The sequence below is a fragment of the Myxocyprinus asiaticus genome, chromosome 31, assembly GCF_019703515.2.
Source record: "Myxocyprinus asiaticus isolate MX2 ecotype Aquarium Trade chromosome 31, UBuf_Myxa_2, whole genome shotgun sequence".
Classification (NCBI taxonomy): domain Eukaryota; kingdom Metazoa; phylum Chordata; class Actinopteri; order Cypriniformes; family Catostomidae; genus Myxocyprinus; species Myxocyprinus asiaticus.
The window spans coordinates 19,472,714-19,489,830 of NC_059374.1; the positions used below are offsets into that span (position 1 = coordinate 19,472,714).

Here is a 17,117-nt window from a genome sequence, read left to right on the forward strand (position 1 = left end):
GAGATCTCAAACATGCGGTTCATGCAAGACGACCAAAGACTTTGCATGACCTGGAGGCATTTTGCCAAGACGAATTGGGCAGCTATACCACCTGCAAGAATTTGGGGCCTCATAGACAACTATTACAAAAGACTGCACGCAGTCATTGATGCTAAAGGGGGCACTACACAGTATTAAGAACTAAGGGTATGCAGACTTTTGAACAGGGGTCATTTCGTTTTTTTCTTTGTTGCATGATTGTGCCATTCTGTTATAACCTACAGTTGAATATGAATCCCATAAGAAATAAAAGAGATGTGTTTTGCCTGCTCACTCATGTTTTCTTTAAAAATGGTACATATATTACCAATTCTCCAAGGGTATGCAAACTTTTGAGCACAAATATATATTTATATATATGGATTATGCAGCAAGACAATGATCCAAAGCATAGGAGTAAGTCCACCTCTGAATGGTTCAAAAGAAGCCAAATTAAAGTTTTGGAGTTCCTGTGGCAGGAACTTAAATGGGCAGTTCATGCTCGAAAACCCTCAATTGTGGCTGAACTAAAGCAGTTCTGCAAAGAAGATTGGGCCAGAATTCCACCACAGTGTTGTGAAAGACTGATCACCAGTTATCGTAAGCATTTGGTTGCACTTGTTGAGGCTAAAGGTGGCACAACCAGCTATTAAGTTTAAGGGGGCAGTTAGTTTTTCACATGGGTGATATAGGTGTTGGATAACTTTTTTTACTTCAATAAAATATAAATATATATTTGAAAACTGTACTTTGTGTTTACTCAGGTTGCCTTTGTATTATGTCATATCTCGTTTGAAGATCTAAAACAATTTAGTATGAAAAATACACAAAAAATAGAAGAAATCAGTATGGGGCAAATACTTTTTAACATCACTGTGTGTGTATATATATATATATATATATATATATATATATATATAACTATGTAAAGTTTGTGAGACTTAAATCAGTCTATTAGTTTTTGTTCTGTATATGTGTTTAATCCCACACAATGTCTTTTAAATGATCACTGAATCCTCCTTTTTTACTGCAGCAACTTTGTGCCATTCCTGAAACAGCCAACAGTGAAGAAATGCAAGAATTTCTTGCTCTAAACACTGATGCGAGAATTGCCTTTGTCAAGAAACCTTTCATCGTTTCACGCATAGATAAGGTATTTTTAAAATGCCGATGGTGTGTAATTGAACACTTGGCATGAAAGTGTCTTTTATTTAGTTAACTGATTGTGATATGTGTCCTGATAGATTGTGGTGAATGCCATAGTAGACACTCTGAAAACAGCCTTCCCTCGTTCAGAGCCACAGAGCCCTACTGATGAAATAGATGCAGAGCCTGATGGGAAATTCTCCACAGACAAAAAATCAAAGTATGGCAACAGAGTGCTTTGAGCCTTGTTGATTTGTTTCTGAATGCTTGTAGCTGCAAATTAATTCATGTATAGGTAATTCTTCCTTCAGCTTTTTTTACTTTACTGACACCTCTTTCTGGTTTATTGTTTCAAGGTCTAGAATGAGGTTCTCTAGTAAAATTGCACCTGCTCTTAATGTGTCTGAATTGAGACCCAAAGTGGTTTACTGCTTTGATGAAAGTAGCACTGTAAGTAGCAATCATCATTTACTGAGGCTTTTTCAATGCAAGTTGTTTGACAGGGCTTATACTTACACCATTAGCCCAAATAATTAAGAATTAGATTATGCTTTCAGCTACCAAGAGGAGTGTATTAAATTCATGTATTAATGTTTTTCACACATTTTACCATTTTGGATTATCCTCTCAAAATCAGCTTACTCATTAGCAACCCTGGGAAAATGCTTGACTTGTTTTTTGTTGTTGTTTGTTTTCAGGTTTTTAATGGCTTCTCACTGAACGGTTTAGAGAGGTTCATCTCAGAGATGGAGTGTTTTGAGGGTAAAGCTCCAGGCTTTGATACTGATCTAGACAGAAACGGGGCACATGGACCCGAATGGGACACGAAACCCTGCACATGTGCCAGAGCAAAGCAACAGAATGCACCTATTCTCGGTGACATTGGTAAGGACTCTTGTTTACACTATAATGTTTAAACGGTTTTTAGGGCAGAATTTTACTCTACAAATGGCACTACACACATTTTATCACGGATATCCCAAGGTGAATGCCCATCAAGAGTTTGGACAACACTAAGCTAAATTGTTTTGTAATATTTAAGAATGGATTTAGGGATTTATTTTGGAAGGGTCCTTGATCCCGTACCCATCCTCTTTGCTTGCTCATATTATGTCAAATCACCACATAAAATAGCAGATTTCTGGAAACACTTATTATTTGTTGGTAGAACCAGATTTATTTGTTTCAGTAAAAAAAGTTCAGATTTTAATGCAAAGCTTTTGAATTTGATGACAGATGTGTAAAACTTGATATCATTTAAGCAAATTATTTTATGTAACAAATTACCAGCACTGGTTCTTCTGCTGACCCTACCAAGAGTTTTAAAGTCCTTAAACAACAGTCCTCAAGCTACCAACCACAATAACTTAAAAATGTTCAACAGTAATGTTACAGTACTGTGCAAACGTCTTAGGCACATAAGATGTTTCACAAAAGCATTTGTCTTAAGATGGTTATTTATATCTTCAGCTTTAGTGTGCCAATAGGAAATTTAAACGTTAGACTCCCAAACATTCCTTTTGCGAATAGAATAGAAGAACAGGGAGCCCTGCAACAGATGGCATGACTCCCACAAACCCCGACTGGGATTACATGAAGAGACAGAAGTAAATGAGACAGCCTAAATAGAAGATCTGTGGCAAATTCTCCAAAAAGCTTGCAACATCCTATCTGCTAACAATCAAGAAAAACTGCGTCCAGGTGTACCTTGGAGAATTGGTGCTGTTTTGAAGGCAAAGATGATCTCACCAAATATTGATTTAGCTTTTTTTTTAATGTTTACTGGACTTTGTATGATGTTAATTGATAAATGAAAACTATTAATGACATTATTTAAAACATCCTCACTGTGCAACATTTTTCACAAGTGCCTAAAACTTTTGCACATTACTGTATATCTCAGTTTTCATCTTGAAAATAATGCTGACTTTTTTAGTTTTTTTACTTTGCAACTAAAAATTTTTATTTTTGAAACTGCATAAACAGCATCTCTGACACAATTTTACACCATCAAGTGTTACTGGTTCCTGATGCCATGAAAATCTGATCCACACATCTCACCATGCTAATGCTTTCTGAGTCAGTCATCTCGGAAACAAATTATATGTATGACTGTGCATTAAAGAACAAAAGCATGACTGTCAATAATGTTTTTTAAATGAGTCATCAATAATATTAATATGGATCAAAGCAGGGCCTTATTAATATTACATAAACATGATATTCATACACTGGGTTGGGCAGAATACTTCAAGTACTCTGGGCTAAATAAGAAATACTCTCTCTTAAATGTATTCAGTTATGTAATTCTGATATATTACATAAAAAGTAAAGTTTTCAGAATACAGTAAAACTTTTTGAAAACATATTTATAAAGGCAAGACACAATTGAAAGAATTATGTGCGAGATGTCATTGTTATCTTATCTGAACCACTACATCTCCACTATTAACATCCAACTGAGTCTAAACAGCCAGCTAGCTATATGTCAGCAAATGTCATGAACTAGTACTACCTTGATTTCTTTAAATTAGATGTGAAGTTGGATGCTGATGTTTTTCTTTATGGAAGACAGAAGGCAAACAGAAGGCAGTTTGCAGTCAACAACAATATCTTGTCCACCTTCCAACAACACAAAAAGGCTCAAAAGCCCCTAGTTGTGACATTGTAGGGTTGTTTGTGAATGTTCAGAATGGCATTTTTTATGTTTTTAACTATTTTTTTGTATTTTAATCTTATTCTTAACCCATTATTTGATTGGACTGAGACTGACAAAATTGTCTACGAAATGCAATTTAACCATATTTTCGAGATGATAACTGGATGCCACTTGCAGAAAGTAAACATGCAACAGTGAGGTCCTGTGACTAAAATATAGTATATGAATGATTTTAACTAGGCTTGCTTTCATATTTAGGCCTATTTATTCGTTGTGTTTTCTACTACTTTTGTTACTGACACTTGTATTTTTTGGGTGCTTTTAATACTTTTACTCCTTTGATTTTATTTGTCAATTTTAGATTTTTTTGTGAATCACTTCATATGATATGTTAAATAAATGTATTTACACAGCAGTTACAATCGTGGAAAACAATGTATCATGTGCTCGAATGTAATATTTGTGTAGAAATATGAGTGTATTGATTCTGGTGCACAGCTGATTCCGGTGCGGTTGCCAGATATTCAATCAAGGAATCATTATACATGACTAACACATTTTATTTTCCTTATCTAGTGTCTACCATCAAACCTTTTGGTGACCGAGGTCCATTTTTAAAGTATCCCAAAAATTATATACTATAATTTTAACCTGCAATTGTGTTTTCAAAAACCCTGGCAACACTGCTCACGCCCTGCAGCTGCTCTGGGGAAGAGAGAGCAAGAGGAAAATTGTGCAGCGTGCATCCGCGCTGTTCAGAATAACTGTTTAGATTAACAATCAAGTTTTCTAAAAGTATTCTAATAAAATTTTATGAAGTAACTGTATTCTGAATACAGGTGGTTGAAAACATAATGGGGGCTGAATGCAGTTACTTCATTTTTGTATTCTGAATATGTAACGACATAACATGTATTCCATTTAGTGCTGTCAGTCGATTACATTTTTTTAATCACAATTAATCGCATATTTGTTTTGTAGTTAATCGTGACTAATCACAGATTTTGAAAGTACTGAAATTTGACACTATATATATTTATTTCTTGTCAAAATGCATTTATTTCCATCTTGGGAAAGAAAACAAAACAATATGTAACAATATAATGCTTTATTAACATTTTCCAAACAAAGCCTTCCACAAGAAATGCACTAAAACAGCACCAATTCGAGTAACATTAAACGTTTCCCAAAGCCTAAGTGGGAGTTTGACTAATTGAAAGAACTAGTTTCCCCATAGGTTGCATATTCATTGCAGTGGGCATTAAATCTCTTAAACTCTCATCCTCTGCAATATTAATCTGCCGGTCGATTGTGGCTATCCGCTTTGTTACCGCAATCATGAAGCTGCGTTCATGATTCGCATCAGAGTGTAAACGCCTGAGCTTTGAACTCACCATGAAAAGCGCTTCCAGACAAAAACATCTCATTCTGCGTTTTGGTGATAATTAAGACGACTTGGTTCTGTGGTATTTAAAATGCACCTTACAAGTCCCATCTGGGCTTGTTTTGCACATCATAAGAGCTCCTTTCGCCATCATTTTGTCACTGACTGGGAAGCGCTGTCAGAGATTCTTTTATTTACTCAGATTACAACCTCCACAGCTCTATCATAGGAGAGTATTACAACATTACCGCCCATAGAATGTCAATGGGACCGGCGTGTTATGCTATTTTATCCTAAGCTTGTAGGCTCATCTTGGTAGAAGGTCTATTTGTGAAGTGTGCGTCAGTGTAATGACTCCGGGAAGACACATTACAAAGAATCCGCACTTCACACAAGTGTTTATGCCGTATTAACGGTAACTGCGTTAATCGCGATTAAGAAAAATGACAAAGTTTTACACATTACGTTTTTTTTTAATTAAATGCATGCGTTAACGCGTTAATTCTGACAGCTCTAATTCCGTCACAGCCCAACCCTGTTCATACACAATTGTGTTCTAAATCAATTTTAGGATAATAACAGTAAATACTGTTGATTTTATTGATTATGACCCTTGGCTGTTAACCATAATGCCCAAATAGCAATGTAATAAAGCATGTAGGCTCAATCAAATAGTTCTGTGATGACACTAAAATAACTCTAGTGGGCAGCAAAGTACTTTCATTATAGTGCATAGTGTCTTATGCATCTGGAGAAATACTAGCTCTCATAGTTATGGTCAAGAAAAATAAACTCAAGTGCATTTAATGTTCCAAATTATACAAGATGTCAGTTATTGGATCTTTATGCATTCACATTTTAGGTGTGCTCATTCCCTTCAAATGCAAACAATATGTGCACTTGTTCACAAATCTGAATGGAAACCAAAATCATTTTACAAACACCCATTCAAAGATTGTGACCACAGTCTCTCATAGTGTTTTCCAGCTATGACTCATTCTCTGAGTTATGTATTGTGTACCTGTGTGTTTGTTTCCAGCTAGTGAGACAGCTCTGTCTAACCTGGCTTTGAATATCCTGTGTCTGCTCATGAAGAATCAGTGGAGCTGGCTGTGCACAGAGAACATTCAGAAGACCATCAGACTGCTGTTTGGAACCTTCATAGAAAGGTGCGTGAACCACAAACCAAAGATAAGTTATCCTTTATCATGGTAATTCATCAAAAAATAAAGAGATCATGCAGGTTAATAATATTAAAAAACACATTTTTGCTCAAACAAGAAATTCTACATGATAGTAAATCATGACAGTTCTAAGACTTTTGAAGTCATAAATATGAACACATTTTATTAGTGTCTTGTAAAATAAAACATTGTCAATATGGTTATTTCATTTTGCACACAAGGTTTATTATATCAAAGGACTTACTAGAGAAAAAGAATTATGATCTAACATTGATTTTCTTGATAAAATAATATGATTGTGCCTGGTAACAGGTGCATGTAAAATTGGCTAGAAATAGCATTTTAACTTAGCATAAAGCTAAATGTTCACATAACAATTTACACAATGTATATTTCTATTTCTTCTGCTCCAAATTTACTTCAAACTTCTCTGTTTTCTCGTATGAATGTAACACATCATAAGAAAGTGTTTCAAATGCACTTTGGCTCTCTTCATTTATATGTATAAATGTTTTCCAACTGTATAAACGAAATATTAAATGGAACAAATGACAATTAAAGGCAAAGTAATTCAGTAATCAAAATACTTTTTGATTGTAACTGTATTCTAATTACCAATGATTTAAATTGTAACTGTAGTGGAATACAGTTACTTATAGTTTGTATTTTAAATACGTAATCCCGTTACATGTATTCTGTTACTCCCCAACCCTGACTGTACATGACACAATGCTTAATCCAATATTTGAAGGAAGGACATCAGATGAGGAAGTGCTAAATGCATGTTGTGCATTGCAACTGAAATTCAACTTTCAAAGTGCATGTAAATGTAGACTGTCTTCGAATGAGTTGAAGTAGGCCATAATAATATGTTCAGTCTTCAACAGTTTTACACTCTAGATGTTTTCTACTTTCTAGGTCTTGACTAGTGAAATAAGAGGAGGTTGTTTATTAACAAATATCTGTCACACTGTCTCTAAATGGGTTATATCAGGCCTCAGTATTAGATTAAGTCTTCACCAGTCTTTTTAAACGGGCCTAAAGACAGATACAACAGATGGATTGACTGAATGAGGTGTTACCTAAAGGCATCACTCATTCCCTCCCAAATTTGCTGCACAATGGCGTGATCATTTTTATTTTTAAACTCGAATATAAATACTTTCTTAAACAAGTTGGGCAGTGGGGATTGATGACAACTTGATGTAGGAAGTGAGGACTGTGTGTTTTAAAGCTGTCATCAGAAACTTTTCCTCTGCTCCGCTTCTCTTGTAGTTAATTACAGTAATGGTACGTCCCGCCGTGCCATCAAATTCAGCTTCAGTTTCAATGTAGTTGAAGCTTTCTGCTCAGCTTTAATACAATTCTTGTTTTAGCTGCTCAATTTAGCGATGACCGCACGTCTAGTACAGATTTATCCTGTGGCACAAGAATGCCTCTGTAATGATGGCTCTCAACCAGGGGGCATGGGCCCCCAAGAGGGCCTCAAGATGACTTAAAGGAATAATTCACCCAAAAATGAAAATTCCTTCATCATTTAGTCACTCAAGTCATTACATTACTGTGACGTTGTATGATTAACGACATAGGGAACTAAGAAGGGGGATGAGATTCGGCATTCGTCAGTGGGGGGGCTTTGAAATCTTTTTTCTTGGTTTCTTTAAAACCTTCTCATCGTTGCTGGAGGAATCAAACTGAAAGGTCAGGCCTCACATTAAATCGCACATGCAAGCTCTCAGCTCCATACGCATCTGTTTTGCAGATACATGTGGTGTGATGTCTAGCCATTTTAAATGGCTTGTTTGTGCAGCGGGGTATTAAACACCTGCTTGCAGACAGGCTTCCTGCCATGTTTAGCTGATGGCGAACAGCCATCGGAGGGGAAAGTTGGAGCCAAGCCCACACCTTTCCTAAACAGTTGGACAGAGACTTAAACATGTATTTGTTTTTTGCAAAAGCTGATCAGCAAAATGGTTATTTGTTCACAGAAATAAATGTAATGTGGTGACTTGCGATCGGGATAATTTCCCCTATTTTCACCACAATGATGTTTCAGGCTGCAGAACATGTATCAGAACAATCCTCAGTGTGCTTTAAACATCATAGTGATATAAACATGGCATCATTCCCTTACACTTGGTTTTTAGTCTGTGTTGTTTTTGGTTAAGGCTTTTCGTTGACAGGGTATTAATTTAGTGTGCATAAAAATAGACATTCTTTAATACTGAGAAGTCTCAGTCATTGTTATTACCATTAACAGAAACTAATTGTAAATATATTCGCACAATAAAATTGGTAAAACTAAAAATAAGCTGAAATACATCTTTATGGGTCCAAAACTATGCTATATACAGAGGCAAGAAAAAGTATGTGAAACCTTTAGAATTAGTTGGTTTTCTGCATTAATTGGTCATAAAATATGATCTCATCTTCATCAAAATCACAAGTATAGACAAACACAATGTGCTTGAGCTAACAACACACCAACAATTATAGTCTTTCATGTCTTTATTAAACACATCCCATTGAAAATTCACAGTGCTGTGGAAAAAGTAAGTGAACCCTTAGATTTAATAACTAGTCGATCCTCCTTTGGCAGCAATAACCTCAACCAAGCATTTCCGGTAGCTGCAGATTAGACCTGCACAACATTAAGAAGAAATTTGAACCATTCTTCCATACAGAACTGCTTCAGCTCAGCCATATTCTTAGGATGTCTGGTGTGAACGGCTCTCTTGAGGTCATTCCACAGCATCTCTATTGGGTTAAGGTCTGGGCTCTGACTGGGCCAGAGTACATTATCTTGCAGGATATCTTGATAAACTTAGGAATACATTTTTCCCTCTGATGGCAAGCGGTCCAGGTCCCAAAGCAGCAAAGCAGCCCCAAATCATGAAGCTCCCTCCACCGTACTTCACTGTTGGGATGATGTTTTCATTTTTGTAAGCTGTGGCCTTTTTACACCATATGTATTGCTGTGTGTTCTTCCCACCTTAGTTTTATCAGTCCACGTTTTCCCAGGAGTGTTGTGGAGTGTCAAGGTTGTCTTTGGCAAATCTGCAGCAATGTTTTTATAGGAAAGCAGCAGCTTCCTTCGTGGTGTCCTGCCATAGACACCATGCCTGCTTAATGTTTTCCATATAGTAGACTCATGAACAGAGATGTTAACCAATTCCAGTGATTCATTCAGATCTTTAGCTGTCACTCTAGGGTTCTTTTTTACCTCATTGAAAATTCTGCTGTGTGCCCTTTGAGTAATCTTGGCTGGACGGCCACTTCTAGGGAGAGTAGCCACAGAACTAAATCATCTCCATTTAAAGACAGTTTGTCTAACTGTGGACAGATGAATATCTAAGCTCTTCAAGATAACTTTGTAACCCTTTTCAGCTTAATGCAAAGCAACAATTATTGAACGGAGGTCTCCTGAGATCTATTTTTTGTGAGGCATGGTCCACGTCAGCAGATGCTTGTTGTGAATGGCAAACTCAAAATGTTTGAGTGCTTTTTATAAGTCAAAGTAGCTCTAACCAGAGATGGAGACTCAAGTTAGAGACTCGGACTCGCATTTTAATAGACTTAAGACTCGACTCCAGACTCGACCTAAAATAACTTAAGACTTGACTCGACACAAAGGACTTGTGAATGTTTAAAAAATGACTAGAGTCTTTTAACATTAACTATTAATATATTAAAAGAAGAATTTGTGTTTGATTTGTATGGTTTTATTATATCTGCTTCACATTTCCCTGTGTGTCATGATCGATTGGACCCTTATCATGGAATTCGATGATGTATTTCCGCGTAAACCCCAAAATGTGATAAGAGTCCCATTAAACTTGACGGCACCTGCTGTGCCATTTGTGCTCACATTTGGTTGTGCATTCAGAAGCAGAAACTTCAGGAAGAACACATTCTCAAAGGTTAGTCACATTAACACTCAAAGCTAGCTAATATTGTACTGTCGCAAACATTGGGTAGTGTAGTAGCCACAACACTCTTTTTACGAATAAAAAAAAATACCACGGCACACCACTATGAAGTTACGTAGGTATGCTGTGTAATCAGGTGTCACAGGTGGCAAGAGCACTAATTGGATAATGAAAAAATTTATTTCTAATAAAAAAAATTATTTTCTAATTTGTTGATTTGTTCTTGCAAAGTAATTCTTGCAATGCCACAGCAAATTACATGAATGCAAACTCATGAAGGGCGGAAAAGGTGAGAGAATCACTGGTCCACTAACATTTTTTATGGGATTTTTATTTTTATTTTATTTTTTATTTTTTAAGAATTATCTAAAAGCAAAATTTCAGTGATTTTTATGATTCAAGTAGAGCAAATTAACTGCACAATTGTGCAGAATTAGCTGCACAAATAAAGGGTATTTTGGGGTGGCTTGCTTCTGTGTCACAAATTTGTTCAATTTTATTTACTGATTAGTTCAGTGACCTCTTCTGGATATGTCACTAGGTATGAGCGAGTCATTGAATCATTTTGAGTCGTTCACGACCGAAATCTACCAAGAGAATTTATAGTGTTTAAGCATTACAAGAACAAAGAAGATCTATAGTTTTCCTTCAGTTTGAGCATGATTTTACATCCAAAAAGACAACAATAATACTCTAATAATAGTGAGTTTCAGTAACATCCTTCTCCTTCATTAAAACTTGCATGACTATAAATCTACTGACTTCAGTAGAATGTTTAAGAATTATAAACACAAAGCAGATCTACGGTATCATTTCCCACAGATTGAAACTGCTGAGCATGACTTTTATCAGAAAAGAGGACAATAATAGCCTAATAATAATCATTTTGAGTTTCAATAATGTTCTTTTATCATTGTTAAACACATTTTACACGCGTCGAGGCGTCAACACTCCGTTCAACGTCAGTGTCAAGCGCTGCATTGCCCTCCACATGACAAGCGTTGCAGAAAGCGTCACAGAGGGGCGATTTTACGAGTTTGCCACGCAACAGTTGTGCACAATTAACATTGAAAATGTGTTTGGAAGAGAGAGAAAAAAACTGGCAGTTGCTTTGATAGCAGAAAGTAATAAAAGGACTCTTATGTTTAGGTCGTTTTCTTGGTGAATTTTAATTAGTTCAATAAATGGGATCTCTGAGACTTGGAAATGATAAGGTAATATTTAATTAAAAGAAATTGAGACATTCAATATCTCTTCACAAATTTGGACAGTTTTTAAATATTTCTTGTTGCTTTGTACTCTCAAAGACATTATTTGTGAAGCAAAGACGTGTGTGCAAAACACTTTGGTGTACTTTGGCAAAACACAATGGAGTGGTGGTGTAGTGGGCTAAAGCACTGAACTGGTAATCAGAAGGTTGCTGGTTCGATCCCCACAGCCACCACCATTGTGTCCTTGAGCAAGGCACTTAACTCCAGGTTGCTCCAGGGGGATTGTCCCTGTAATGAGTGCACTGTAAGTCGCTTTGGATAAAAGCGTCTGCCAAATGCATAAAATGTAAATGTAAAATGTAAAGTAGTGTCACCTCATAGACTTCAATGTATTCGGCAGCGCTGAGTCATGTGAAAGCCCCTTAACGTGTATAAATATCAGTTACTTTTACACATTCATCGTAGCTCTTCCGCCCTTTTCTCTCCTTGATGAACAACGAAGACGAAAGATGCCGAAGTGAACGAACAACATGCCCCTCTCATTCAGACAGTCGGTACATGTACCAGGTCATTCAGCTTGTTCACAAATAAGAAGTTTCACGAGGAGCTCCATTCTTGTCAGACACAGATTCACTGTGCACGCGCTGCTGTAGACAAGCGCGCAATTGGCCGTAGCTGTAACCAATCAAGCGATCTGCCTCGAGAGGACTGTGGTTGCCAAGCACGTGATTGACTACTGCTGTAATCAATCAAGCGGGAGTCCGACCCCCGATAGATTTTTTTAAATTTTTTTTATTTATGCATTTATTTATTTAGTGGAATTTGATAATTTTCCACAGCACACCTGACAATCTTTCACGGCACACTAGTGTGCCACGCAAGGTTATAATAGTTTTACATTTAGAATTTAGTTTTTATTTCTATTTCATTTTTACATTTTTGCTCCAATTTAGTTTTCGTTTTGTTTGTTAGTTCTTTGTTTTAGTTTTTAAATATTTTATAGTTTAGTTTTTCATTACATTTAGTTTTTATTTTAGTTTTTATATGAAGTGATACGTATAGAATGGGGAAAACAGGCATTTGTGCAACGTGGGATATTGGATATTATATTGTTTCTGTTCTCTTTGTTTTAACATCATGCATTGGTAACACAACGAACAGTCATACCAGTAAAGGTTCAAATGTGTCATAATTGAAGTCCCAGACACGGCTAGCACATTTTCTATAGGGTGACCAGATTTTGAAAGTCTCAAACTGGGATACCTGGAGGGTATGCATATATATATATATATATATATATATATATATACAAATAAATACTTTGTATTGAAATATGTAGCTAAATTCAATGTAACATATTTTAGTATGTGAAAGTTTATTTTATTGTATTATATTTAGTTTTATATGATTTTAACCACATTTTAGATATTTGTAAAATGTACAAATTCCATATAGCCTATTTTATCCATATGATGTTATATTGCATATGTAATAATGATATGGCTTGTCAGTACTACAAATTTCTTGTCAGCTACACATTTTTACACAAAATTTGCAACATTGGAACTTGTTAACTAAAAGTTAAAATACAATTCCACAGTTAAGTATTTGTACTAAAAAAAAATACAGCTGTATGAATATGACCGGCAGTCTCTTATTTAACACTGTGGCCATGGGAAAGAGAACATTTGTTGGCAATCCAGTTTATGGTGCATTACCACCAACTACTGAGCTGGACAGTGAAACGTCAAAAGAAAGTCTTGCAGTTGAGTCAGACATCAGCTGAAAATAATGAAATTGGTTAATTTCCATCAAAAGGGGTAACACACCTTATGTAGGATTAAATCCTAAACTGAGTCTACTTTAAAAATCGCTTACCCTGTGGAGTTTACTTGTAAACAAACAAGTTATGTTTAATTCATTCTTGAGGTCTAACAAACATGTGGAATGCAGTTCTGCCCTATTAATGAAATGAAATGTACAGTATATATTGTGATAAACATCAATATCGAACAATATGAAAAAAATATTGTGATAATTTTTTTTGGCCAAATTGCCCAGCCCTACCAAATGATATCACATTACATTGCATTGCATATGTCATATTGCATTGCCTGTGTGCGCGTTCTGAGCCTTGTTGAACTGACCATAAGAAAAACTGCGGCACCTTTATTACAAAAAAAACTTATAGGATAAGTCTGTGAAATCATAAAATGAAATAAAATCATTTTTTTTCAAGTTCAGGTAGAATCATATTAATATCCCAGAAGATCACACATTTATAATTTTTAAGTAGAGTATTTTAAATATATATATATATATATATATATATATATATAAGATGAAACATTTAGTGACTTGAGACTCGACTCGGACTCGTGACTTGACTCGGACTCCAGCTTAAAACTTCAGACTTGATTTTGACTCCAGATGAAAGACTCGTGAACATCTCTGGCTCTAATCCACACCTCCAATCTCGTTTCATTAATTGGATGCCAGGTTTGCCAACACCTGACTCTAATTAGCTTTTGTTGACGTCATTAGCCTAGGGGTTCACATACTTTTTCCAACCTACACTGTGAATGTTTGAATGATGTATTCAGTATGTACAAGTACAATACAATGATTTGTGTGTTATTAGTTACAACAGATTGTGTTTGTTCATTATTGTAACAGATGATCAAACCAGATTTTAAGACAAATTTATACATAAATGCAGGTAATTCCAAAGGGTTCACATACTTTTTCTTGCCACTGAAGTTATAATTATTACAAAATTTAAAACCTTACACCCCACCTTCATTAAACATGAAATACCACTAGATAGCAATAACTCCAGACAGCCATGAGAAATTTAACAGCATTAAACAAATTTAAGTGATGTTTGTTAACGAATTAATGTTTGCAGCCCTAAAATACTAAAATTAAAAAATTGAAAACCTGAATATACTGAAAAACTAAACTGAAAAACTAGAAAACACTGAAAAAACTAAAACTTAAATTAAAACTTAGTCATAGAGTGAAAACTAACAAAAAATAAATACATTGAAAGGATACATTGAAATTAAAAGTAGAAATAAAACAAATCTAAACCATAATAACCCCAGTCTCAGTGGGGAAATTTGACAGCACAAAAGTTCTGTTTTGCATTGAATAATACATAGTTGAGTTATGACAATCTTGGTGTATTTGGAGGAGAGTATTACAAAATGTGTTCCACAGCCCCTAAATATTTTGTTTCAAGCCACAGTGTTGGTGTCTGGCTTTGAAGTTGTCTATCTCTGGATGGAAAAGCATGTTACTGGACATAATCTTGTTCTTCTTGCTGTCCTGGCCACTGTAACATCTCTCAGAGAACATGTATTCATTTTCCCCGCTAAGCATTTTTACTGTTGAATTGTGTTGATATAGAAGCTGTTGCCATATTCAATCTTGTGTAGTGGTACTTTGGATGAAACCGAGCTCCATCTTGTTACGATCAGTTAAACATAATGCAGGACAAATAAAGGAAAATGTCTGTTTTGACAAAGTCAGTGGAAATGCCAAAGATGACTAACTTTTCTAGTGGGATTTTTTTCCTCTTTACAGAGCTCATTTTCTGTCACTCGATTGAATTTACAGTTGCTCAGAAAATTGCTACTAATTCACTTGCAAGCTAATCACAGTCTGGCATCTGAAAAAAAGTTTGGTCCCACAACAGTTCACTTACTAACAAACTAGACACTTAATACTGTGTTAAGGTTTAACACACAGGCAATCACAAAGTTACTTCATAGATCTTATTTAGTTACTTTAAAGGGATAACTCGACCAAACATTAAAATTCTCTCATCATTTACTCACCCTCATGCCATCCCAGATATGTATGACTTTCTTTCTTTTGTTGAACACAAATGAAGACTTTTAGAAGAATATTTGAGCTCTGTAGGTCCATACAGTTCAAGTGATTGGTGACCAGAACATTAAAGGTCCAAAAGGCCCATAAAGGCAGCATAAAAGTTATCCATACGACTCCACTGGTTAAATCTATGTCTTCTGAAGTGATATTATAGGTGTGGGTGAGAAACATCAATATTTATGTCCTTTTTTAATATAAATTCTCCTCCCTGCCCGATATGCACAAAGAATGTGAATCGCCAAAAACAAAAGAAGAATGTGAAAGTGAAATTGGAGATTTATTGTTTCCCCCCTTTTTGATAAGATGCCTGTGTCGTGGTCATTATCTAGGTCTGGTGAAAAAATGTTCGTATAATGTATATATAACTCTTTAAATGTCTACATTTAATTTAATTTGTAGGTTTATTTTGTGTTTTTTGCTAAAAAAAATAATGAAATCACATATCAGGGTTCCAAACTATATTCAAACATTACACAATTTTGGTAACCGGGTTGCAAAAATGACCAACTTAATAGAAAATAGAAAATAAAACAGCTCTATAATATTTAATTTGATCTCCTGACTCCTGAGGTTGATGAACAACTATTTCTGAAGGTCATTTCTTTTGCCTTTTGTTGAAAAAGAAAAAAACTTGATGAGCTTCAAGGCCAACTTTGTATGCTATTCATGGAAAGTGCAATGTTTTTGTAATTATGAGACCTTTCCAAACTGGCACATCATTTACTATAGAATTGTATTCATTAGTTTTACAGTTAGTAGATGCTACGAACGGTAAGTACTTTGGGAATAAAGCAAAAAGCAGTTCCAGCAAACATTCAGATATAGCCTCAACTGAAACCCAACCCAGTCCGTCATTCACAATTTTGCTTAAAATTACTATCAACTATGACACTTGCCTCAAGTGAATTGGCTCAAACGTTAGATGATGACTAACGGGTGCAGTGACAATCTAAATAAAAACATGCCGGATTGGCTCCGTTGAAATGGCAGCATGTGATTGTCTGGAAACTAGCGAGACAGAGACAGAAACTTGAGCCAGCTGCCGCTCGTGCCTCGGTGCAAACAGACACAGCGGACGGACATCATCTCAGGGAAGGCATTAGTTTGCTTATCTGCCGTCTGCTTCTCTTCTAGCACTGGACCGGACGTCTTTGTCTGCCTAATAATCCAGAGGACAACAGTTTCCAAATGGAAATTTACACATTCTGCCACAGCAACCTCAGACAGCATGCCTCTATTATGAAAGCAGCTGATATGCTTTTTAACAAAAGAGAGTGATTCTCACGAATTATATATATTGCAGATAGAAAATAATGCCTATTTTTTTGTGACATTATTTGATATTATTCATGCACCTTTTACCCCCATTTTTTATTACCACAATGCAAAGAAAGGTGGTCATTTTTTTTAATTGTTATACATCATAGTTGTACTCCCTTGGTTCTGCCTTTTCATTTGTGCTGATTTTAATCGTAAAAATTATTGTGCGACAGCGTCTTTTTACTGTAATAAAGTTAAAAAAAATAGTGTTACTGTAATGAGAATCATAATTGAAAACAGTGGGAATACATTATGGTAATGAGAATTTGGAGGGTAACTTTTTTTTTGATTGGGGGTTCAATTTGACAAAGACATTTTCTTGACATGTTTCATTAGAAACACCTGAGATGGAAAGCAAAACTATTTTGA

At 35.5% G+C, this 17,117-nt stretch overlaps 1 protein-coding gene across 1 annotated transcript in view; it reads left to right on the top strand.

The window, feature by feature from the left end:
• The window catches only part of LOC127422640 (sorting nexin-19-like), a 55,422-nt gene that overhangs the window by 12,871 nt on the left and 25,434 nt on the right, over nucleotides 1-17,117 (top strand). The window contains exons 5-9 of the mRNA XM_051666390.1: nucleotides 1,052-1,171; nucleotides 1,263-1,384; nucleotides 1,521-1,614; nucleotides 1,863-2,049; nucleotides 6,247-6,376. Coding sequence (XP_051522350.1) covers nucleotides 1,052-1,171; nucleotides 1,263-1,384; nucleotides 1,521-1,614; nucleotides 1,863-2,049; nucleotides 6,247-6,376 — 653 coding nt within the window. The remainder of the gene's footprint in view (nucleotides 1-1,051; nucleotides 1,172-1,262; nucleotides 1,385-1,520; nucleotides 1,615-1,862; nucleotides 2,050-6,246; nucleotides 6,377-17,117) is intronic.